General features: G+C 53.4%; 1 protein-coding gene across 4 annotated transcripts in view; it reads right to left on the bottom strand.

The window, feature by feature from the left end:
• The window catches only part of LOC144725064 (receptor-type tyrosine-protein phosphatase kappa-like), a 201,470-nt gene that overhangs the window by 153,955 nt on the left and 20,418 nt on the right, over positions 1-27,097 (bottom strand). For all 4 annotated transcript variants that reach the window (XM_078604519.1, XM_078604518.1, XM_078604520.1 and 1 more), the window contains exon 2: positions 4,396-4,521. In XM_078604519.1, coding sequence (XP_078460645.1) covers positions 4,396-4,521 — 126 coding nt within the window. The remainder of the gene's footprint in view (positions 1-4,395; positions 4,522-27,097) is intronic.

A 27,097-nucleotide genomic window follows, 5' to 3' on the forward strand; every position in this document is an offset into this window, starting at 1 on the left:
ACAGTGGTAACACGTGTGCCTCAAAGCAAGACATTACTGGGTTCCATTCCTGACTTGGGCACCTATCTATCTATGTCGAGTTTGTATGTTCTCCCCCTTTCATGCATGGGTTTGCTTCAGGTTGTCTGGTTTCCTAGCATAGCTAAAAACATGCCATTGGTGTTGGTCAACAATGTAGCAGGACTGAATAAGAGTCTTCGGATTCAGCGAGGCTCTCCTGCTTAAGGGGCCGACATATTTCTCATAGTTCTCTCGCCTCTTTCATTTTTCTCGCAACAAAAACAAAAGCCCCTTTCTGGGAGGCAAGAACGGAAATGTCACGGAACGGCTCTCAGTGGCTCAGGGCACCTGCAGGCCAAGCGCGGCGTGGCGTGGACTGGCTTCATCAGTTCCCAACGTAACAACGCATAAACAAATATCACAGCACGCAGCAACACGACAAACTCACTCGCCACCGCAGCTGCGGGCTGCAGGAAGAAAAGTAAAACGGCACCTGGGAATTTTACATCAGGAGAGGCAGGCTGATCGTGCACGTGTGGAGCTTTCTTTTATTGCTTTGTTATGTTTATGTTTTTCTTCCTCTTGGTCACGGCTGCTGAGCACAGGGCCCACAGGGCCCAAAGGGCCCAAAAATGCCAAGCGGCCAGCAACAATCATTGCTCGTCTCTTCTGGCCGGGACACCACAACACAGACTCGACCGCCCGCAGTCGGCCACGGACGCCACTGTGAGGTCCACCTGCAGCAGTCAGAGGCTTGACCACATCATGCGTCTTCTGCGTGACGAGCTACATTGGTTTGGGGTAGAGTTCAATCTTTAGCTGCCCACCTACAAGGTGCTGCTCAGGGGGGCGGGTGGGAGGCCGCCCCCAGTATCTAGCAGACCGCTTGCGTATCGGTGTCCACCAATGAGCCTACACATCTTCTGGGGTCTCCTGCGCCTTCCGGCTGGTTTGGTCATAGCCAGGCTTAAGAATAATCTAAGTCAATCACAATCTCCGCCCCCTCGCGAATACCCACCTTCACACCCACCTTCACACCCACCTTCAGCCCACACCTGCCCAGCCGCCCAGCTGTAGAGCAACTGCACCAGACCCCATGCCAACCACGCCACACCACCGCGCCGGTCCCCCCCCCCCACCAAACAACCAGCGACTCTGCAACCCCCAGTCAGCTCACCCGGTGCCTCCCAGTGACGATTTGCCACCTCTACCGGTCCCTGGACAAATGGATCCACGCACAGGCCGTGTTGAACTCCCTCCGTGACGAACGTCGCGAGGGACCCTGTCCAGTCTCCCCCACACCGGTGCCCATAGCCTAGCGCCAGCGCAACTCCGACCCATCGGCCCCCGAGCAGTTGCACTGCCTGCACACTCGAGTGCTACGACAGTGTCGTCGACAGTCAGGAGAGTCAACTCAGCGAGAGCTCGGCGTTGCCACCTGTCCTGGTTTTTTCCAGGATCGTCCTCTCTTTGAAGTGGCTCTCCTGGGAAATCTGCTTGTCTTCCACGGCACATGAAAAGTCCCCGTTTTTGTCAGTTGTCTAATAATGCACCGCTCGAGACAACGCATTCGCGTGTTTTTCTCCCCTCTTGCAGTGTTGTGAGATATTCTTCCGCACGTCACATGCCCCAGATATTTTGTTTCACCGAATAATGGGAACGAACTGGCCTGCCGCAATAACACAAATTTACAAGCGACACGCTCCTCCGAACTCCCCACGCACGCAACGCCCAGAGGAAATAACATTGAGAGCGGGGGAGATGTCACGACTGCCTCTGCCAGCTCCTCCCAGATGTGGGTGTGAGGGTTGAAATCCACGACATCGTCCAACAGCCAGCCACGACAGGTTTTTCAGTTGCCTCAAAGCGCACCGCTCAAGACAACGCACGCCTATGTTGTTGAGATGTTATTCTTTCTGATTTTTCCACGATACGTCCCGTAATTTTTTGTTTGTTTGTACAGCTCAGGAAGTGGTGACCCTTTTGAGCGGTGGCGATCAGAGAAAACGTGGCAAGGGTTCTCAATCCCTGGCCCTGCCACCACTCATAATTGAACTACTTTCCACCGGTAAATAAATCGCCCTACGGTGCCACGCTAATAACCTTCACCTGATCAGGGGCCTCCTCAACGAGCCTCGCCTAGGCATTGCCCGCGGGAAGCCACGGCCCACGGCGCACTTACAAACACCGCCAATCTATTGAATGCAGCTTGGATGTATTTGTATATTTACATATTGCCGTTAAACATCTTGGGCACCAACCAGTTGTTCTATTGTGTGTTTTAAATGGATTATTTTATACCACTGCACCCATTCCACATCGCTAAAACACCACTGCATCCATTCCACTTCGCCAAAACAACTTTGGCTCATGGCACAACATTAATTGTGCCATGAGCCAAAGTATGAGAATTTGCATAAACGGCCCATCTGTTAGTGGAGGAGCCTGAATAATGTGAATTCCATCTCTCTGTGTGGACGTCGTTTGTTTATTTTTAAATGGCATGCAAATGTGACGGTTCCAAAATTGTTTGTGACTAAGTAACATTTGTTTTTTAAAGATGCAGCCCTGTAATTTCATGCTCACGTTCCTGCTGATGGAAGGGTCTCTACCGAAACAACTCAGGAGAGCACCTCCAGAGGGTACTTGGCCTACTCTTCCACACTGCACTGATGTCTTGGAAGAGGTGGGTGTACCCACACTTTACCCCACCGCCCGCGCCTTGCCGATCGTCTAACTGTGGTGTATCCACCTATACTGCTGGGTTCACAGAGGCGGGGAGATGCAAGATACTCGCACAATCCTGTCAACTGCCGCGCCGAGAGATAGGATATGATTTCCAGTCCAGCTTGCTGACCGTTGCACTGCGGCAGCGTGGGGCTGCCACCTCCGAGAGACAAGCAGAGCAAAGCAAAGGCCTTGCTCTGTTTGCCCTGTGCCACTGGCCCGAGTGGCTGCAATGGCACGTGACACAATGGCAGCGTGACACAATGGCACGTGACACAATGGCACGTGACACAATGGCAGTGTGACACAATGGCACGTGACACAATGGCAGCGTGACACAATGGCAGCGTGACACAATGGCACGTGACACAATGGCACGTGACACAATGGCAGTGTGACACAATGGCACGTGACACAATGGCAGCGTGACACAATGGCAGCGTGACACAATGGCACGTGACACAATGGCAGCGTGACACAATGGCAGCGTTACACAATGGCACGTGACACAATGGCACGTGACACAATGGCACGTGACACAATGGCACGTGACACAATGGCAGCGTGACACAATGGCACGTGACACAATGGCAGCGTGACACAATGGCAGCGTGACACAATGGCAGCGTTACACAATGGCAGTGTGACGCAATGGCAGCATGACACAATGGCATGGTAACACAATGGCAGCGTGACACAATGGCAGCGTGACACAATGGAAGTGTGACACAATGACACGGTGACACAATGGCATGGTGACACAATGGCATGGTGACACAATGGCAGCATGACACGATGGCAGCGTGACACAATGACACGATGACATAATGGCACAATGGCAGCGTGACACAATGACACAATGGTAGCGTGACACAATGACACAATGGCACGATGCTTAAGAGTCACCCTCTGTGTTTGAGAAGGAAACACAGAAGTGGGAATTGCACATCGACGTCCGAGATTCCCCTTGAGCGGCCTCTACTCCGCGGATGGTAGAAGCCTGAACTTTCCCACTTGCTTCTGCGTATGAGAGTAATAGTCGACGTAGGACACTCAAACCAATGATTACGATAATTTTTTCTCAAAGCTGGAAATCAGCCAAATTAACCGCAGGATCGAGTTTAAGGAGATTGTTCTTTGTTGCGCAGTCATTGGCGACCGGGCCGAGACCATCAACTCACAGCACTCGGGACCCGGTTTAAATCACAGGCCACCGAAACCCAGAATCAAACCCAGGAGCTCGCGCAATTGAACCTCAACAAAACCCGAAGCAGCACGACACCCCACCGTGATCCCACAGGTGTTGTGAACGAGAAACACTGTACACATGCACCGATTCGGTGACGCTACCAGACTTACACGCTGTCCTCGTGTTTAAATCGGAGATTGTAACGGAGGCGCTCGTGCCAGGCGCGCCGTGCGGTGCACGGACACGGGCCGCGGTGAGACGACGCCTCTGTGGGGGTGGGCGACACCGTGATAAATGTGGCCGGGCTCCTCAAGGGCACATCCCTAACAGCAAACGCAACATCACACTACACAGTTCCGTTCACGTTGTATCATCTTCACCAGAGTCATCGTGACCCCGCGCTACGTACAGACAAGCCAAATGGACAGAGCTGGAGCAACGCTGCCGTCGCTGACCACGCCGCGCCCCTGACCCCTCACCTGCCGGGGCCTCCAGGCCGGGAATGGAGTCCATCTCGTGGGTGGGAACCTCTTCCCAATCAAAGTCATCCTCGGGATCCTGGTGGAATCCGCAGGCGGGGAAGGTCACGCCGATCGTGCAGCCGCCTGTGCTCGCCGATGAAAAAGAGGGAGGAGAGAGGGGTGGGGGGGGTATAGAAATGTTTTAATTTAACGGACGTAACAAGAATGGCCACCCCATCCCACGACCCTCGGAATGGGGCGGCCGGGCGTGGAGACGCACGCGGCACCGCATTGCGTCAACGACCACCGTCCACTCGCAACAGAAACGCGGAGCCACACGTGGCGAGCATTGTGTGTGCGCTACACACAATACACACGAGGTGAAGGTGCACCCCGAGCCCCGCCCAGTAGTGTGGCCAGCACCATGCGTCGTCGCCGTTGTCTCCACAGCGCTGATGTTTTACGTGGTGCACCAGGTGTTACTCATCTAAGGCAGAGTGGACCTATGGGAGGACCCAGGGCCGGTTCAAATGTCACACTCATCACTGATGTTAGCCGCATCCGGGAATTGAACTCAAGCGGCCGTGTTCATAGGGCAGTGCAATAACCACGAGGCCACCGGTTTCCATGGACACACACGTGAACCCTTACACACACTCAAAGACAAAGACACATACGCACGCACACACACACACGCACACGCTCGTCAAATTCCAAGAGCTTCCGTGAGCAGCAAACAGGAGGCTGCGCACGGCTTAAAACCAAGCACACCCGTGGAACGCTCACAGAGCCAACCGAATCCGTCGTTCGCTGGACGTTAGACGCAGCACACAGCGCACACCCTGGCGGACCTCCCTGCAGCGACAGCGGCCACGGTCTCCACACGCCTGAGGCGCCCGAGCCCCCCGGACCCTTGGATTTAGCCAGTGGCGTAGCGTGGTTGGAATGGACCCTCGTGCAAGAAATTAAATTAGCCCACCCCCACTACCACTGCCCCCCCCACCCCGTGTCCAATGTGTGCCCTCTTGTAACCCGGTGCCCGGGTCCCTTCCGGCCCGTGGGTCCCGGTGCAGTTGTACAGCCTGCACACTGGATGGCTACACCGCCACCAGAGTCAGCGGTCAACAAAGTGATGTCATCGAGAGCTTTGGTTGCCACCGGTCCTGGTTTTCCCAGGATCTTCCTCGTGTTTATGGTGGATCTCCCGGTACATCTGTAAATCTACCCCCCCACCCCCACCCCTCAGTCCATTAAAAGTCCTGGTTGTTGTGAGTTGAGTAATTACGCACCACTCAAAACAACTAAGTCACGTGCAGTGCTCCCCTCTTGCAGTATATCCAGGTTGACACTGCATGGATGTAGAACCTATTTCGCACCGTACGTAGCCGACTGCGCTAATCGGAGGTGTGGAATTGTGCATCACTGCTTTACAGAACCAACTGGCCTGCCGCAGTAAAGACAATTCACAATCTTATCTTTACTAAAGCAGAATCTCACATTTACGAGTGACACATTGCTCCTCCCCGACCCCCCTCTCCCCCAGCAACGTCGGAAGACATTTGCCACTGCCAAGTCACAGCTGTCTCATTGCTCACACGACAAACTGGTTCTCGTCAGCACCGGCGGCCAGAGAAAGGGGCGGCAATTCCACATTCTCGTGGCGAGGGCCACAGAAGAAAGTGCATAAAGCCAGACAAACCATAATGGGGGTTTTTTGCCGAATGGGAGAGACCCCAAATGAGGGCTTTCAGAAACGATGGCTGCCTTTCAACGTCGGCCAATTCCATTGCCCACCATGTGAGAGAAACCGCACTTGGCAGCGCCAAGAAAAGTGATATAATAAAAATCATCATCACTCTTAGCGCTCGCTGCAGCTCCACCTAGAGCAACATAAAGCTTCACGCAAATCGCTGCCAAAAAAGCTTAAGAGTTCTAGATTTGAAGCTTTCGTGACTGCAAGGAATCATATTCTTAGGTTTTTTCGGTAAAGTCACGTAGGTAAAACATCAAAATTAATGAAAATAAAATAAAATAAAACAAAAATCACGACGTTTCGGAGGCAACACAAGTCTCCGTCATCAGGTGGGACCGTCACATCGGGCCCTCAGGATGAACGGATACTCTGACCGTACTATCCGCCAAGCTGTCTCTCCCACCACACAGAAACAGCCACATGAAACTCCGACCAAAACCATCACGTTACCATACATAGCAGGCGTGACCAAAAAGATCTCCAAAATTCTAAATAAACATAAGATCCAAGTCCGATTCAGTACAGTGCATAAAATCCGTGATCTGATTCCATCTGTGAAGGATGTCGTTCCTGACTTACAGTATCCTGGAGTCTACAAATTGAGTTGCATTTGTGGTGATTGCTACATTGGAGAAACGAAACGTCATGTTTCTGATTCTGTCCGCGAGCACAAGTCAGATCTGAAACACGGCAGAACTGATTCTTCTGCCGTTGCCGATCATTGCTACAACTCGGTGGGCTCTCATGAAATTGTCTTTTCCGAGACCAAGGTTCTCTGCAAACCTCCCGGCTACCATCAAAGGTTTGTACACGAAGCCATACAAATATACAAACACAGACATAATTTCAACCGTGATGATGGGTACAAACTTAGTAATCATTGGAAAGATGTTATCAACCACGCAAAAAAGACTTAATTACACTTTTTTGGACCATCTTATCTGACAGGCACTATTTTACTTTACTTTACCGAGTGTTAACATCCCCAGTTATTTTTAACAGTACTCTCTTCATTGTTCAGCCAGCATTGGTATAAACATGGGCATTTTCGTTCTTTTGTCTATCATGTGTATCAGACCTCCCCTCCCCCCTCTCTGTCCATTGTGTTGGCGTGTGCAGCAGCAACCGCGTCCAAGCCGTCGTCCATTGTTTTGGCCCCGCCCCCTCCCGATGCGTTGTACTTAGCACTCCGTGCTGTCTTTGAGCCCCGCCCCCCTCCCTCCCGATACGTTCCATTCATTGGCTACCACATTCTGATGAGCTACCCCCCCCCTCTCCTCCCCCCTTCAACTTGCTTATAAGGGATTACATCTTGAATCATTGCCTCACTTGATGCAGCTAATTCGGCTGTGACGGTCCCACCTGATGACGGAGACTTGTGTTGCCTCCGAAACGTCGTGATTTTTGTTTTATTTTATTTTATTTTCATTAATTTTGATGTTTTACCTACGTGACTTTACCGAAAAAACCTAAGAATATAAAGCTTAAGAGGTCTCCCCATGGTAACGCAGGAATCCTGTTCCACTCCATCCGCAAAGACATGCGGCATCTGTGTTTGAATTGCATAAATATGCGGTTGGCTGCTGGAATAATGCATAATCATGTAACATGTTCCGCTGCACAGCTCCGTGGTGTCTTTTCTTCAGAAGAAACTCTCAGCACATGCAGCGAAACGTCGGACACCGTACCGAACAACACGTGGACAACACGTGGCACTACCCGAAAACTCGTCTCGGTGTAACGATTTGAATTCACAAGGGCTCATTAAACTAAACTATAGAACTATTTTTATTTTACCAGAAGCGACCTGGTCACAAATGAAAGCTCAACGAACTGGCTTATCACGTGGACATGTATAGCAGCCGAATACTGTAAATGCGTGATGTTGATTCGAAATGTGGATGGAAAAACCGGAAAACCCGGAGAAAAATCCACACGACCACGGGGAGAACACACAAACTCCAAATATACAGGCGTCGGGGTCGAACCCACGACCTCCTTCATACCAGGCAAGGGAGTTAACATCTCGCCACTGCACCGAGCAATTCTTATTAATAAACGGCATTGGTTACAATGGAAACAGCCTAAATAAGACTGTGATCATGAGTAGAGTCTACAGTTCTATCAAATTCCCTCTCGCTCTCTCTCTCAAAATGTGGCACTAAAGTTGATTGCCATGGGGCAAATAAGGAGTGTTCACAGCTTCACTGAATTTCAGAGACTGATGGCAAGGCATGACCACAAAACATGCCTTGGCTCGTCAAAAATGGCACCCATCAATACAAACTGGCGTTCGGTGACTGCCACTGTCGCGCAGCTTGGACCGGCTCCTACACCACACGAGCCCTTCCCACCACGCAACCTGACGGACAACTCCACGTGCAGGCACGCGCGGCGCAAGGAGCATGGTTTGTGAGTGAACGCGGTTTAAACGCCCCGGTGCAGTCGGCCCTGCCGGTCCCCTCTAGTATGTCGTTGTGAAGCAGTCCGATTGAATGATGATCCCCGCACTCGCCATGAGGAGGACTCTGTCTACCGGAATGACTGCTTCGTCTCGTCCACCACACTGCACGTGGCAACAACACACTCACCCATCCACTCACTCACCACACCGCACGTCACAGTAACAGCCACCCAACCACCCGCTCACCCACTCACTCACCACACTGCCGGTCACAACACTCCTGCTTCTGCTTCTCCCTCACACTGCTCCACTTTGTAACTTCCTGCCATTGTCTCTTTTATCATAAACTCGCTAAAATCAGAAACAAGTGAACTGTCATCGATGACAACTCTGACGGTACTGTATTCCCTGGACCCTTTGCTCAGGAGCCGTGTCTAAACGACGCCCACGCTGACGTGAATCTTGTCTCTCTCGCCAGGCCGACCTGGCCTATCAAGTGTAGTCAGTCTCAGGATTAAAATTATAAAAATATCGCGGGCATGAACAGACATTAGACACGTCTGAACACTGCACGTTGCAAAAGCATACGCAATGCATTTAGAAAATGACAAAATCTCAAAACCGCTGAAAATGAAGCGCTGTATTTCTTCTATCAACAGATGTGCGATGCACCGCGATCGCAATTGCAACCGACTGGCAAACTCAGCCCACATGCTCCCGGGTCAAAGCGAAACAAACACACGGTGGTGACATAGAGACGGACGCACACACGAGTACACGCAACAACGTTGACGTGAAGTCGGACCCAAGGCGATATACACCCTGCTCATGATGCAAGGTTCCAGCGAGTAATCGGGCGGTGACAGACAGGCGACTACTTTCTGAATTTACTTTCCAAAGCTGCGCGAGCACAGGCCTCGAGTGAAACTCGTGGTCGTGATCATCAACTTTTTTTTGGCAGCAAAACCGCGGCGGCGGTGGCGGCACAGATTTTTAGCAGCTGCGCACTCCACGTCTCCCGGTGGCCCCGGGCCGGCGGCCTCGCTGTGGTGCCGTGACCAGACGCACGGAGAGCGTCGCTGGCTCAACGCCACGGGCACAACGACCGAGGTTCTCGTTTTTTAATCCCTCGCAATTGTTGAGTGCAGGCCCCAAAGGCACCAAAATGCAAACCATAAGATCAACAAACACCAGCGTTGACATTGTAATATGCGAGTTAATTACCATCTTTATAAATAATACTCAGAGTTGATGCCTTCCTTGACTTGAGCAAGATGGTTGTAAGAACTTGTGGAAAATAGATGGGGGGGAATTCCAAAGTGCAGCAGTGCGAGGGAGGGAGCGACAAGAGAAGAGTGGTGAGCGAACATCCTGTGGATGAGACGAAGCAGGCGGCGTGTGGCTGACCTAGACACGGGCTGAGGAATCAGCTGCGGGGGAGGTTCACGGGGACCTTGGTGGCAGCGATCGCAGAGTTAGAGGGAGGTGACTGGCCTGTGTTGCATTGTACAAGGTGCCGTGAGATGGGAACTGGGTGCTCTGCCACAGTTATGGCAACAAGATTCCAACTTGGCCAAATTCTGCACACGCACAGTTAATTACGTCACAGTGCCATGACCAATGTCTGGTGGGAAAATTATTCGATTTGAATTTTCAAAACAAATCTTTACGTATTTTCCTCCTGGATGCACTCAGGTGACAGCGGGCGTGGGAGTGGTGAGGGCCCCAGGGGCCCACGGGCGAGGTTTGCGAGGCGGTGGCAGCACACGCAGCGGCTTGACTCAGCATCTTGCCGTGTGAGATTTCATTTGTTTCGTAGACTTGATACATTTATCCTTTCCAACCATTTGTTATTCAGAAGAAAAAAAACATGACCCCCACACCATTGTGGGTCATTACATTTCCATGTGGTTCATGAGGTTTGAAGTGGGCGGTGTGGGGGTAGGAGGGGGGAGTGAAGAGCAGGGCCGGTTCGGCAAGCGCTTACTATGGCTGGGGATAGAACTCCGATCGGTGGGTTCGCGGCGCTGACCGCCGCGTCTCTGCTCCGCACCTCCGATGAGCACGGTTGGCTACGTGCGTTGCGCGAAAGAAGCGGAGTTCACAATACAGACATGCGCCCGGATAGACTTCAAGCGCGATGAAATTAGTTGGGCGCAGAAACGATTTGAACGAAGCCGGTGTCGTCGTCGGCGAGTGCGTCAGGAGTTATCGCTCGCTCGCACGCGGAGAGTCTGATGGCCCGGGGAGGCTCGCCGGTCGGGAGGGGAGCGCCCAAGCACTCCATCACCATAATCATACGCCGAGCACAAATGAAGACTGATTTGGGAAGCAGCTGTAATTGCATGAGGCAATTTGACAGGAAGGTTTATGGGCAAAATTATGCCTAAAATATAACCAACGTGGATTCCAATCTATGCAAACAGCGGTTTGTGAATTTATTTTGCATGAATACTGAAATTAATTGAAATTAAGGCGGTGCTTTTTTTCGTGGGGAGGGGTGGGGATTATTATTTTTATTATTATTTTTTCCTTCCCCTGGGCAGAATCTCTGCGCGGCCGCCGTGAGAGAAGGCAATGCACTCCGCACATGGAGAGTCGAGTGCATGTGCATGGCACGTGACATGCACATTTGTGTCGCATGTGCGTTCAATACGGGCGTAGAGGGCCTTTGTATTTGCAAATCAAATGGGAGTCTAAATTTATGGACACATCCTTCACGAAGTACAACAACAAACTCAAGACGTTGTAACCTTTGTTGAATTATGAAAATGGCTTTGAGAATGGAATACTAAACAATGCTTTAAAGAGCCTCTCCAACCTTACATTTCTTTTGAAGTCATACCTTCTATGCTGGCATTATTAAAGCATTGATTGATGTCAGTAATTACTAGAATGGGAAAAGTACTAAGAGAACAAGAATGCAAATAATGTCCCGTCCCTCGAGAAGCTGCATAGCGTACAGCCCTTTGCCAATCTACAGTTGGATGAAGGGCTCCCAAAGCCAAACCAGTTGTGTACCACGCCCTGCCACATTCATCTCCCCAGTGCTGAAGTTTATACACCACTCAAGTTACTCATTTAACACTTGCGCCAATCTCGGCAATATCCAGGACCAGTTTAGAGAGACATTTGCCATGTCTACTAATTACTGCACCACCACTCCCATCAGGTGAGTATCACACTCAGAGACATACGCATACTGCGTGCACAAAAACAAATGCTGTTAGTATCACTGCACATGAGGGGGTGGGTATCCAACTCCATGCCCGGCCACCTTTGTCTCTACAGTGCTGATGTTATTACGAGGTACTCATTTAAGGCTGAGTCGACATAGGAGAGGCCAAGGACCGGTTTAGATAATCGCCACTATTGTGAAACATGAGCTCGGGTCGCCGGGTTCGGAGCCACTACACTACCGCTCAGTACACACACAAAAATCTGCGCGCACTCTCTTGTCCGTACAATATTGCGCACAGTGGGAAAAATAACTTTGACAGAAAGCGACAGACGGAGCGGGGCCAAATGACACACCCAGACACAAAGATCAAGATGAATAATAGCAAAAGGATACATCCTGAGCATTCGCGGTTCAATACACTGAAGAGAAACACGGCACTCTAAAACACCCCCTGCAGGCTCACACACAAAGTCGACTCGAAGCAGATTTAAGCCCCCGGCGGATGATTTAAGAAGCTACGACGACTCGGTACGGGGAGGGTGCTGTGCGCGTCCCATTAGCCGCACCAGAGCACCGTGTGCCCGATCGCCGTTGTTCGAACCGAGGGCCGGCAGCGGCACGCGCGCACAAATGGTATCTCACGAGCACTCTCGGAGCCACCCTGAGCTCGGTGCGTAGACCGGCGGCGACGTTTTAACCGCCGCCCTGCGTCGTCCCCTGCGTCGACCCGGGGGGCACCGTCGGCCGCAGCTGTACACTACAGGTCAAGGTGCGGCCCTGCAACCGCTCGCTCGCACCACTGCTAGCGGAAGGGCCTCCACGAGAAAAAAAACTCGAGAGGGTTATTTGCTCTATTCCTATTTGGTCGATTCTTCCATGCCGACTAGACGTCTCGGTGGGTGTACCGGCACTTTGTCCCACTGCACGAGACGCGCCGATGAACTGTGGCATGCCCGTGTACATTGCTGGGTGGACAGAGCGGTGGGGAGGGAGATTTAAGAAACTTGCCCCGTTGTTTCAAGCGAGGTGCAGAGGAAAAGGCGAGGGAACATAGGCAGAGGGTGGGGTATTAGGTGGCAGGGCCGGGCACTTTGTTCCCGCCTCAACAGCCGCCTCTGCATACGTTCCGTGGCCCTGCCTGCGGAAAGTTTATGAAATGAATCAATAAAGGAAACTCCTGTGGATCGCGGCATTGACGGAGAAAACTCAACAGCCCCGGGGCTCCCTCGAACTTAATCCGGCCCCGGTGGTCCGCACCAAAACCAGAAGAACTCTCTCCCACGACGGCTTCGATCGAACGCTGCGACCTGTATTTAAAACGTACGCGCAGTCCTAAACAAAATAGTATCGATGCCTTGCCCCTGTTTATTGCTGTGCGGTGCTTAAAGGCTCCGCGACCAATCAATTTGTGCCGGGCGAAGGCGTGCCGGCTGGCACCGAGAGGCGGCCGATGCCGTGGGTGCCGAGCGGCGTGCAGGAGGGGGAACGGGGCCCACGAGCGTGGGGCCAGGAGGCGGGGCTGTGCAGGGGGCGGAGGAGCTGGATAGGGGCCCCCATATTCATTCCTGGCATGAGGGCTCGTGTCAACCACGCTGCGCCACGAAAGGCAGCCCAGAGTTAAATCCCTGTGTGCCACGTGCCGTCAAATAAACGCGCACACAAAGCACACCTGGCAGGAGTGCTCGCTGTTATAGAGCTCACGTGCGAAGCACTCCTTGTGTTCGGCAAGTGTCTGAGTTGCTGAGAGCAACCTCTTGTTTTTTTTTACAACAAACAAGTCCGTTGCTGTCTGCTTGATGTTTTGAGCCATCGGGCCTGTGCTCAAAACTGTGAACAAGAAAAACTGCAACCACCACAGGCCCCTACTGCAAGACGAGCAACACTCAGGCCCACGAGTACAAGTAGGAGCGGGAGAGAGGGCGAGCGAGAGGATGAGGGCGAGAGAGAGGGGGTGAAGGAGAGAGTGAGTAAGCAAGATAGAATGGGAGTGATTGAATGAAAGCGTGATAGGGTGAAAGTGTGAGTGACTGAACGAGTGAAAGAGAGGGCGATTGAGCAAGAGAGAGGGCGAGGGATTGAGTGAGAGGGTGAGAGTGAGTGGCCGATTGAGTGAGAAAGTGAGTAGGTGAGTGAGAGAATGAGCGAGTGACAGTGTGAATCAGTTATATGGTGAGAGGATTAGCGGGAAAGAGAGAGGGTGAGTGACTGAGAGGTTGAGCGAGCGAGCGCAAGCCAAAAGCCTCAACACATTGCTTATGAATGAACAGTTTAACTCTTCTGCGTTCCACACAAAGGGGAATTCTATTCGATCTTCTGGCTGTGCGCACTCCATCGCACGCTCTCCCACGCCACGCTCCCCTCCTCCGCTCAGCTGATGTGCCTTGCTCGCTCGCGTCCTCGTCCGTGCCGTTGGTGCTGCGTCAGTTCCATCGGCTCCGAAATAGAGTTACAACGCTTCGTAAGGACGGAATGCACGCAATGGAAATCGCAACCGTAGGTCCCCACAGCGAGAAGAAACACACACGTGTGTACATGTCTACCTGTTCTAATAAGCGAGCATATGGGATGATGAGCGAGGTGAGTAAGTAAATACTTGTACGAGTTAGCAAGTGAGAGGGTGAACGAGTGGGTGAGAGGATGAGTGAAAGGGTGAACGGGATGAAGAGAAAGAGAGGAGGAACAAGATGGAGAGAGAGAGAGCGGGCGAGTGGGAAGAGGAGTGAGGGTGAGCGGGCGAGCGAAAGAGAGTTGGCAAGCGGGAGTGTGGCGAGTGGGAAACCGAGGGAGCGTGTGGGTGTGTGGGCAAGCGGACAAACGTGGCGCGCGGGCTTGTGCGACCGTGCAACTGTTGGCAATGGGAACTCCGATTCCTGCTGCCTGGGCTTGGGAAACACGCGGTGCCGCCAAGGGCCCCTTAGCACGCTCAGCGGTGCCCTTGGAAGTGCCGCTAAGCGCTCAATCACAAACAACAGCGCGCAAGAGAGCGGCGCACGTTCAACCTCCGAACGCCGTGAACCGCCCTGCGGCAGCACGGCGAGTGTGCGACCGCGAGGGCGTGCGCGAGCCGTCGGAGCGAGTTCTGTCGTGAAGACATCACGCTTGCGAGCCGATTCCACGGCTCCATCTCCCCATTGGATGGCCTCTAAGCTCGCCGTTCCCTCCCTTGGCTGCAATTTCCTCATTAGCCTCGACCACCGGCCATCATACAATCTGGCCCTGATCAGGGCCATCATACAATCTGGCCCTGATGCGTCCTGCTGCCCAAGCCCAACTTGCTGTTGTGTTCTCCAATCCGTGTGTTCTTCCTCTGTCCACTGAAGAGACTCTTCCCCGACATAGGAATGTGGAACTTCCACTCCTGGCTCAGGGCTGTAAACAGGAGACAAGCAAATGCCTCAATGCTCACTTGAAAAAGAAACAACTCTGCCTTTCCTCGACTGTTGTGAAAAGTTCAACGGACGAGCTGTGAAAACTTGTTGAGGAAAGAAAGTCAAGTCCGTCCCCCTACTTGCTCAACGCAACGAGCGCCTTTGCAATTTCCTAGAAGCAAAAAAGGGCTCTCATTGTCTCCCGCTCTTGATAAGTGCGAGCATTCATTTAACGCTCACACAACGGTTCTTTATTGCGTGGAGCAGAAGATTAAAACGCAATTGAAAATTTATCAGATTCTTTGCCAAACTTTTTAAGAGCACAGTCTGATTTGTTTTGGCAGACCACGTCGAGGAAGCTAAATACCAATTAAATTCTGCATCGAGATTAAAATGTACCGTATTCTCTTCATTATTTATTTCCTCTTTTTTTAAATATTCACAGTCACCAAGCGTATTCATTAAGAAACAATTTGCGTCCATTTATATGCTAAAGCAATTAGCCGAGAGCTGATATTGAGCAACGGTGGTTGCGACTTTGCGGTAATCATTCTGCGATCCCCATCACTGACAATGAAGCACCGGACGGAGCCGTGCAGGAACAACCACTCAAGAGGCATTTAGACAGGAGGCAGGGACGGAGCCGTGCTGTGGCTCCCTGTGCTCGCAGCCCCGGCATTGTCCTCTCGTTGAGGAGACAACTGTCCTGCCTTGCCACGGCATTAAAAGTCCCGGTTTCTGTTAGTTACGTACTAACAATAACAACGACAATGATGCTACGCCACTCAGGACAAATCCAAAGGTCGCCGGTTCAACTCCATCTCGTGGCGCGGCAGTTGAAACAACGGTGCGAGTTCCCGGCAACTCCCCGCCCTCTGTGCACGCAGCAGTGTACACTGCTGCAGCGGTCAGTCGATCGGCAGTGGGGTAAAGTGTGGGTACTCCCAGCTCCTCCAAGACGTCTGAGCAGTAATGAGGAGGAGGCCACACACCCTGTGGAGGGACTACAGATCCTTCGAGCGAGGGCCGTTCTGCCAGTCATGGTGTGAGGCAAGCCATTGTAGGGCTGCACCTCTGCCTCTTCAGTTTGCTTCAGTGTCTTCGGCGCGAAAGAAGTTCAACATCCATACATTATAAACTGCTTGTTCACCGAATAATTACCCCGGCATACAGGTGCAGCCGCGGTCTTTGGGCTCCACCCAGTCGACGGCGCCTTCTGCTGTTAGCCGCCCGGTGAGGGTCTTGCCGACAGCGGCAATCAGACCCAGGCTTGCCGGCGTTCATCCGAGCACTGATTGCGCGCCCGCGCGCCCGGCTTCGGCGATATAAATGAAGTCTCGCTGCAAAACCTTGTCTCCACTTGGACGTGCGTGCCGCGATATAACTACACGTGTGTGTACTTTACTGCACTCCGATAGGCGATGATTACACCGCGTGCCGATTTCAAACGGCGAGCTACAAGTCGCTTTTCAAACACAAAAAGTTCTCCGTTACATTCATAACAGTTTAATTGGTATTGCGAAGGTGCGAGTAACACCACCGCGTGGGCCTTCACCGACACACCGCACAGCCCTCTGATGCGATCGCAATTCACGCCACGCGAGTCGTTCGGCATGACGTCCGACGTTTCGCACCGCATGCCAGCCGCATACAACGGAACAAAATAGAGTGGCGCCTTTTTTTCAATTTGGTCGCTCCTCGATTTGGTTTCTGAAGATGCTCCCAGCATGTGGAGCGGAACGTCGGACATCGTGCCGAACGATACGCGGCACGACCTGCGAACGTGTTGCGGAGGTCAGATCCAGCGTGAATCATCTGCCTCTATCCCCGGTGGCAACGGGAGGGAATCATTGATAATTGGCAGGTGCGCAGACTCGTGCCACAGGCTCCCAGATCTCCACACCGCACGTCCACACGACGACAAAAACAACTGAATCACAAAAGCAATGAAGTCACCGCCAGTATTGTTCGCACGGCAACGCAGACGACTCGTGCACGATGGCACGGGGACGATCTCAAAATGCCGAGCTCCCCCCCCCCCCCCAAGGCCATTCCATTAGAAAGCAGTTGCGACTGTTATTGAACCGAAAGCTGACCCGTATTTCTATCGACAAAGGCCGCCGGGCATTGGACACGACTGCCATTGACCGTTGCATTCCAGTCGCGCCCGTACGCCATATTTACCACAATAAAGTGCGCAGCATCAAGCACAATCTAATATCGTATCGAACCGATCATTTTGAAGGCCAACTATGCATTTCAGCCAAGTGGTTTCAATCAGTTTATAACGACGCACGATCGATTGTCAACCCGGCGCACATTGACATGCTCCGGAGAGCGGAGCGCAAGCAGGTCTCTCTTCACGGACCGTCTTGGGCAAAGGTGTGCCTCGTTGGCAGGAGCTGAATATGACGAAGCTGCTGCTACTCCTACTTCTACTGCTGCACTGCTACTGCTTCTACTACTAGAGCTACTGCTGCTACTGCTTCTACTACTAGAGCTACTGCTGCTACTGCTTCTACTACTAGAGCTACTGCTGCTACTGCTTCTACTACTAGAGCTACTGCTGCTACTGCTGCTACTCCTACTTCTACTGCTGCTACTGCTGCTTCTACTGCTGCTACTGCTGCTTCTACTGCTGCTACTGCTGCTACTGCTTCTACTACTGCTGCTACTGCTGCTACTCCTACTTCTACTGCTGCTACTGCTGCTTCTACTGCTGCTGCTACTGCTGCTACTGCTGCTTCTACTGCTACTAGTGCTACTGCTGCTACTGCTGCTACTCCTACTTCTACTGCTGCTACTGCTGCTTCTACTGCTGCTGCTACTGCTGCTGCTTCTACTTCTACTAGTGCTACTGCTACTTCTGCTGCTACTCCTACTTCTACTACTGCTGCTGCTACTGCTTCTACTACTGCTGCTGCTACTGCTTCTACTACTGCTGCTTCTGCTACTTCTGCAATAATCACAAGCCATCCATTGTCCATCAATGGTTGGCTACGTACGGTGCGAAATAAGTCCGACATACATACGGTATCCCTTCTATAGCCACGAAGCCTTCTGCCCAAACCCACTTCCTTTGCTGAACAATGTGGCCGCTGCCATGAGCCTGCACGTGAGTTCTCTCATCCGTGCGCCCCTCTGTGTCGTTCGACGCAATTCTCAGCGTGAAACACCTCCACGCTTCTTGGCGCACGTCTCGCTCTGCGTAACATTTTTGCACAGACCCTTAGCAGTTTTAGACTAATGTTGAGATGCATATATATGTGTGTGTTTTTTATTACGCGTGAACAAAGCGGTAAAAGTGAGAGACTACGAGCCGTCACGCCGCGCTCGTGAACAACAACAACAACAGTCGCACTTGAGACGAGCCCTGAGCCAGCGGTGAAACAAAACTCGACGTTCCATGGGTCGGAGACCGGTCTCTCCGGCAGCACGCGTGGAATCGATCGCTGATCGATAAACAGCGGAAGGATGAAGTGAACCCCTCCAAAATGTCCCCCCCCCCAATTATTTCCCACACTGCCCCCATTGTCGCGGGGCACTCACGCCGAAAGCCGCCGCGCTGGGGCTGTCAGCTGGGGCCGGATTGCTGTCCGAGTGCTGGCAGTGGTCACACACACACCTCGTGTTGTGAGCAGGAGACACACACACACCCCGTGTGTTCTGAGTGCCGGGTTTCATAAAACACCGCAACGCTGACAACCGAGGTTCACAATTTTGAAGTAAAAATCGGCAGCACGGTCATTTTCATTCTATTTTAGGGTGGGGAGGGGAAGGGAATGTCATTTTCGACAAAATGCTATCTCAGTTGTACTGTAAGTGTCAAGCAGTGAGACAAAGTACCCATTCGGATCTCTCGCACAGCGACGTAACCCTCTGTGTTAGAGAACGGCCCACGGAATTGGATATCATTGAGCTACCTCTGAGACCCATTCAAGTGACCTCTGGTTCATGCAGTAAATAGCAACACTTTCTCACTCGCTCCACCTAGGAGAGTAACGCTTGTCGCATGACAATGAAACGGATATGATACTTTCAAATCTATAATTTATCCGACCAAATTTAAACGTGATGTTTGTTTTTGCGCGGTCGTTGGTGATTTAACCGACCCCATCGACTTGCTGCACTTGACAATCCGGTTTGATCGCGGGCGGCTGGATTAGAACCCAGGGGGCTCAGCGGTGCCGGCCCGGCACTCCGATCTCGGAGCCACTCGCCAGAGGTGTGGACTCGAGTCATGTGACTTGGACTCGAGTCAGACTCGAGTCATGAATTTGATGACTTGCGACTCGACTTGGACTTGCATAACAATGACTTTGTCCCACCTATGAGATGTGGACTCGAGTCATGTGACTTGGACTCGAGTCAGACTCGAGTCATGAATTTGATGACTTGCGACTCGACTTGGACTTGCATAACAATGACTTTGTCCCACCTCTGCCACTCGCAGCCACCACCTCCACCACGACCACCGCGTTCAAGGAGCGCGCGGCACCCCCTTGCCTCTGGCTCGCCGCCGTCGGCGCGTCGCTTCGCATCGACCACCCGCGCGATCGTTTCCCGTGCAGCCGGAGCCGCCCCGTCACGTGACGGGGCGAGGAGGTCCGTGCCCACCGGCCCGCCGTGTTCACAGGAGAAGGCGCCACATTTGAATCCCGCGGCCAGCGAGCGGAACACGCGCGGTCCCGCACGCGACACACGAGCCCGGCGCCTGACTGCGGCGAGAGGTGATGAGGGGTGATGAGGGGTGACGAGGGGTGACGAGGGGTGATGAAGGGTGACGAGAGGTGACGAGGGGTGACGAGGGGTGATGAGGAGTGACGAGCAAGAGTTCGGAGCGAGCCCCCCCATCCCACAAGGCCTCGCTGGTCTCGTCGAGGAGCATGAACGGTCACGCGAACTCCGGAGGTCATCCTCGCAGCAGCAGCAGCGCCATTTGGCTGGCCATCGAGCAAAGAGGGTCACAGCATCGCGCACTTTCAGATGCGTTTCTGGAACACGATTCCTTCCGATATTAGGAAGCTACTGGAGCTATGCACTTCAAAATAATCTAGATTTGAAAACTAATTGTGTTCAGTTTGTTGTACTTTCCCCGCTCCGATTAGCACAGTTGGCCATGTACGGTGAGAAAGAAGTTCAACATACAGTACATACGTAGGTACATAGAAACCGTTCGGAAACAGAGGCCGTGGCTCGTGGGCACATTTCCGTGCCGAGGCCACGTGTCGTTCGGTTACCATGTCCGACGTTTCGCTCCAAGTGCGCGGGAGCTTCCTCGGGAACGAAATTTATTCCCGAATCATTGGAGAGCGGCGCGTCTTGCACAACTGTAAAAAACCTTCGCAGAGGTCATTTAACGCGCCGCTCCTCACCTCGCAATGCTAAGTGTGAGTTACGATGTTTGTAGAAAGTGACCGCGGTGTGTGTGACATCGTTCTCACAGCCGCGCCACAATCTCGTTCCTTCCCTCCATGCAGTGCTGCTTGTCGACAGCGTCGAGATTTAATTTCACATAAAGCAAGATAAAGAAATGTTTAGGGAAATTTTTGTTACAGTATTTATAGAAAATCTACGTCCAATAAATATCCATTGAAAGGATAACAATGTCAGCACTTATTGCTTAATATTTAATCTGACAACATTGAAACGTACGGCAGGTGTCAAAATAGATGAACAGGAAATCTCATCAGCCTCAGCTTGGCCACCCTGCACCTATCCCACTGACTCCCACCACCCCCCGCACCCCACCCCCGCACCCCACCCCCCCGCACCCCACCCCCCGCACCCCACCCAGAAACCGGTCTCACCAACTCAGACAAGACCGGTGTCATTGTCCTCTCCCCCGAGTGCCCTCCGTGGGATCACGCGAAGGAGCTCACGGCCTTGGCAATGACGCAGAGTCAGCCGATTTGACTCTGCTCACCCCCAGTGCCGGTTCGGTAATTTGTAAAAACTGCACGAATGTAAACGAGGTACAACATGAGCCGTCGTCCTGAACGTCAAATATCCAAGGACTTGCATGGAGGCGAGGTTGAGTGTCTGCATTCAGTGCACCTCCTACATACTGTTGGGGGCAAGTGCTGTTAAAGAGCACCTAGTAAGCCGGCGCGGCGCACGAGGGGGGGTGCGGTTAGCCAGCCTCAGGCTCAACTGCCTTTGTCTCCCCAATGGTAATGTTACATCCTACACCAAGTACTCATTTATAGCCAAGTCGACCTAAGGGAGGGTGCAGGACCAGTTCAGATATTCGCTACTCATGTTAGCCTTTGCCGGGAATCGAACTGGGGTCGGTAGGTTATAACGCAGCTTGCCAACTGTTGCGTCGGCGCTGTATCGATCGCACACGCACACTCACAAAGCGCACGCACACGCACAAAGCGCACGCACACGGACACGCACAAAGCACACGCACACTCACAAAGCGCACGCACACGCACAAAGCGCACGCACACGCCGTCTCACTCGTACCCTCGATGTCTCCGACAAATGTGGCTCAATTAACCTCGGAGAGCGAGCGCCTCTTTAAAGATTCCGAGCACAGAGGTGGCGTGTCAACCAGGCGCGTCGGTTTACAGCCAAATTAGCATTTTATGGGGAGGCAAACTCAATTTCCTTGAAGTTTCTGATGTCTTATGTAAATGAAGTGTAACTGATACCATTTCTGTTGCCTGTGTTGCTACCATCATGGGACGAACAAATTAATGCATACAAATTGGCAAACTGTTTTGCATAGTCTGGGCAGGGCAATCTCCCTCGGATTTAATTTGAGGACACTTTATCCCGCCCCCCACAACAAAGGAAACCAAGCAAAAATGTTACTTTTTTTGGTTTAAAGTGGCAACATTACGGCGTCGGCGTGCGGGGAACAGTGAGACATTATTATGATCATCATGCCGCATTAATCCACTTTTCCGCAATGAACAAAGCAAGTTTTGCGTCTCACAACGGCACCTCCCAACCACAGCAGTTCCCAGCGCGACGGCTCATCACTTTGAGCTTCTGAGCCGCGACTCCGAACACCTGACAACAGCAGCAGCAGCAGCAGCCACATGTCAATCCTCGCACCGGGCCCGACGCTGCGCCGCTGCCGGGGAGTGGAGTCACCGCATTGAGGCCCTGCTTCTGGACACGACTGAAGTGGGAGAGATGCTCTCAATCTCTCACACACGTGCATCTCGCCGACTTCAGCTGTTCACTTCGGCCAACACGTTTAATAGGCGGCGCATAATTGTAACGTGAAGGCAGCACGCGGTGACATCCAGGGACACCCAGTTGGGGTGGGGGGTGCGGGGGGGGGCAAAAGGGGGGATTGCTCGCACAAAAGGAGGGGCCCACAAGGGGCCTGTTTCTGTCAGTGGCAAATAGGGGGACCCCACGTGGCATGGTGCCTCGGGCCTTGAGACAACCCTTGGACGACCCCGGCGACTACATTCAAAAACAGTTTAAACAACGCCTGATGACATGCCCCGCCGATGAAGAAGCGTGACCGATACGATCCGCTCACCAAATTGAGATTCCGGGAATCTCAGTCTGGCGAAGGCAATCGCAGGTCGGCGGCCGTCACCTCCGCGACCCCGCGACCCCCACGCGCCGCCAATGTCGTCGAGCGGCTACAAAGTGACAAACAAGCCGCGACGTGGTCCACGGAACGCGGCTTTTTACATTTTGAAGACCAAAAACGATTAAATGGATTCAAAGGTCGCTTCGAACGGCGAGGCCGCCACACCCTCCCGCCGAGTCGCTCGCTCATCAAAGGGAGCGGCGGTCGCACCGCTCGTGCACGGGACGCTCGCTCGTTACCGGCGCGACCTTGCCACTGCTGGATGAAGGCCTCCACAATCCGTCGCCATCCATCGCGAGCGCACGCGACGCAATTCTGCAGGTGTGGGAGGAACCCGACCTCGACTTGGTGAAGAGGGGCGCGAGGAGGGAGCCCATGGCGTAGTTGGACGGTGTCGGTGAGCCCCAACGGCGGACGAGGTAGAAGAGCCACCTCCCTTGCCGAGCCTGGCCAACCCTGATTAACGAAGAAGCCAATGACGACATGAAACTCAGAAAAGAAAATCTAAGCAGCCTACCCCAAGGAATAATAAAGGACTTCTGGCGTCGAAGAATTTGAAGATAGTAATCAGTTTAACAACAAGCAGCATAATCGAGAAAAAATAGATTCCTCAATTGAATCGTGACCCCAAAATATTACGAATCAATTAATCATACCGATCCTCACCATGTGAATGTCAAATTTCCACCGGCAACTAAGGGTCACAAGCCCTCCCCTGCCCGGCGAGCGATCTCCGCGCGCGATGCACGGCAGTGCACGGCAGCGCAACGCGTTCATCGTGCAGCTCTGGAGTGCGTCACGCCAGCGATAACATCAAACCGCTGCTGGTCTCACATCAGAGGCACCTGCCACGGGCTTTTCAACGCGAGTTTGCGCGACACTGCGCAGAGCGGCGACGTGGCGCGTCGCGAGGCCGCACGATTCCACGCGAGCATCGCTTAGAGGTTTTCAAAGACTGCGAGTTCTTTCTTATTTTTTTTGTCCAATTATCTACGTTGTCTTGTATTCTCAAAGTGCATCTGACACAACAAATGACGTAAATGATAATGGAACAAAAATGTTCTCTGATCCTAAATGATCCACGTTATGAAAAGCACAAATTATTTTATAATAGTACTGTAATCATAATGTTCATAATGTATCCACAATTTCTTCGCAGAGTCTCGAGGAACCTTTGTACCGAAGGGTCGTGCTTCATTGGGGGATGTTTGGCCAGTTTCATGAGTAATGAGAATTTGACTTCATGAGTGAGGAAACAGGATAACCCGGAGAAGCCCCAGCACCGCGCCAGGGAGACACCCAACAGCGCCACCTCGTGGCCACACCTCGCGGCCCCATGCCTACGACACCTGGCAAGCCCAGGCTCAACTCTGCTTAGCGTCCGAAATCTTCCAAAATTGGGTGCATTCTGGCCAGAGGCCGGGGGTCGCGGTAGGAGGGCAGCAGCAGCAGCAGCAGCCGCGTCACATCCGACCGGCGCGATCTTCGTATCGCACGCGGCCACAAGAGACCGTTCACACGCGAGCCATTGGAAACCAACACGGTGCCGCGCAATTCTTAACATTTACAGGGAAGGACGTTATCGTCAAATAAGTGGGCGCATTAATAAGCGCACTTCAAAGCCAGCGCAGTTCTGCTCGAGTCCCATCAGGAGGCAATCTAACGATGACGAGCGCTTCATTGTGCCGGCGACGGAGCCGCAGCGATCAGTTCTAGTGACGACCCCCAGCGCAGCGTCAAACACTTCTCCCCTGCACGGGATGAGCGGAGCAATCACGGCGGCGATAGAATTTAATTTATACATAACCGCAATAAAATAAATAACAGAGGATTATGAGTTACGGAAATGATCTGCCAGTCAAACGGAATGGAGGCATCGTGCATATATTAAAACATTTATTAACCCCTTTAACCTAAACCTGTGTCTTTTTCATTCTTTATTGAAATCTCGGCCAAATTATTCTCGAAATTATTCTAAGCGCAATCGCCAACAGCTACCGCGGTTTTTTTTTTCCCGACGCATCGTGAAGATTTGCCTGCCGTGGGCAAAGCGAGCGACGCGCCGCTGTGCCACGGCCGTCTTGTCGCCTGCGGGTCCCGGAAACCAAAACGGGGCGCTTCACCGTCCCACCCAGCGCCTGCCCCTCCCCGCTCGGGCGCTTGTGACCCATTCTCACTTCCTTACGAGACCCGCTACATTTACCCTCCGGCTACGCCGCGAGGCGCGGACAAACGGCACGGCCGCGAAACACCATGCTCACGTCACTGCCGGTGAAAGGAGCAAGCGATTGCAGGGCTGCCCCTTTGCCTTCGCCGATGAGAAGACGACATCTCGAGATCTCCCGCGGGGGGGGGGGGGCGGCCCCCCGCCACTTGATAACTTCTCGGCGGCGCACCAAGAAGTTCCCGCGAATCACGGGGAGCCACCAAGCGGCAGCTGCGAGAGAGGATCCCGCAGGGCCAGGAGCGCCGTGCAGCAGCCCCAGCAGCGACGACACCTTCAACATGCCCCCCCCCCCCAACGCCAACCACCCACACCGCCACCCACCAACACCGCCACCCACCAACACCGCCACCCACGCACACCGCCACCCCTCCCCCCCCCACCGCCACCCCCCCCCCCACCGCCACCCACACCACCCCCCCACCGCCACCCCCCCCACCGCCACCCACCCACACCGTAACCCACCCACACCGCCACCCCCCCACCGCCACCCCCCCCCACCGCCACCCCCCCCACCGCCACCCACACCGCCACCCTCCCCCCACCGCCACCCCCCCCCCACCACCACCCACCCACACCGCCACCCCCCCCCCCACCGCCACACGCTCGGAGTTGGCACGGAGGAATTTTACCGAGGCGCAGATTCCTTGAGAAATCACCTTCAACGAGAGCGTTCGCGCCGGCCTTGCCACAGCGGTGACGCACGGCAAACACAGCGCGAAGCCGTCCCCCAGCAGCAGGATTTGCATTCAACATCGGAGGCCTTCCGCAGTGCGGTGCGAGGAAGCCCCCTTAATGCCCGAGCGCAGCTCTGCACACACTCGCGCGTGCGTCCCCGCACTTACACAAACCGCCGTTCCATCGCATGTGGGTCATTCGTTCTGTTCAGCGGCTAACAATCGTGTTGTGTTTGTTTAACACTGGCTGAGCCGTGCCCCCCACCCCGCTCGAAACAAGTCACGCTATCCGTCTGCCTGCGTGGCGGGCGATCTCCGACACGACTTCAACACATTCATCTCGTCCCGCTTTTCTTCAGATGCGGTAGCATTGTACGCGATTTAAATCCACATTCGGTCTCCATCGGCACATCAACGCATCCTCAACCTAAACGCGGGATTATCGACGGCATTTATTTTGAGACCTGCCCTTTCACCGCCTGCCCACCGCATGGGACAGCAGAACTCTACGTCCCGAGACACATGGGCACGCGAGGGCATTTCTAGGCCACTGTTACGGGAGGAGGCACAGCCGCTGTGGGTGCCATGGGGGTCTGGACAGAGATGTGGCCTAAGAGACACCACACAGCAACCGCAACAACAACAACAACCGTAGACCGCCACTGAGTGGCGGTGACTTCGCCACGGCACTGCCACACGGTCAACACAATCGGCGTGCATACATGCACAGCCAGCACACACACACACACGTGGTCAACACAAAGGACAAAGATCCCCCGTATAGCCTTCATAGACTTTTGGAGAAAGTGCTGCTAGCGAGCACCTATGAAAGGCTGGCATGGCACACGAGGAGTGGCTGGCTAACACCACGCCCGGCCGCCTTTGTCTCTATAGTGCTGATGCTATACACACTGCACCAGATTATCATTTGAGGCTGAGTCGACCTTAGTTGATACACGTGCACGCAAGGACCCCCCCAAGTCCCAGAGTGGGGCTGCACCTCTCGTCATGAGTACAATTGGGGGAAGGGTTGGAAACTTTCCCAGCGGCGTGGCGAGCGCGAGGGCGCGGGCCGGAGCGAGGCATGGGCGCCGGGCTACGGAGCGGGGTGAGCGTTTGGACAGAGGCCCCCCCCCCCCCCCCATTTAATTCCTTGCACGAGGGCCCATGCCAACCGTGTCACTGGGCGGTGCAGCTGCCAGGCATCGCGGGCACCTTGGCGCGTGGGGCGGCCCTCCGGCCTCGTCAAGGAGGAGGAGCGGCGCCCGGCGTGCGAGTAAATTAGCGACAAATAAACGCGGCCGTGAGCCGCGAGCAGTTTCACCGAGGCTGGAATTTACGTCGAATCCAATGACATTTGAGACTTCCGCCAAAAAAAATCTAAAAGCAGCTTTCCAAAGCCACCGACTGAAATGTATGAATCGTAAAGAAGTCCGTTTGTTTCCATCTTTCTCTTCAACTTGCACGGCGGCCACTCGCTGACGACAACTTGCCAGCGACGAGGGAAAAATAACCGCGCTACTTGACAGAGTGTCAAAATTATATCAGC

This window comes from Lampetra planeri, chromosome 22 (genome assembly GCF_965212315.1).
Source record: "Lampetra planeri chromosome 22, kcLamPlan1.2.h2, whole genome shotgun sequence".
Taxonomy (NCBI): domain Eukaryota; kingdom Metazoa; phylum Chordata; class Hyperoartia; order Petromyzontiformes; family Petromyzontidae; genus Lampetra; species Lampetra planeri.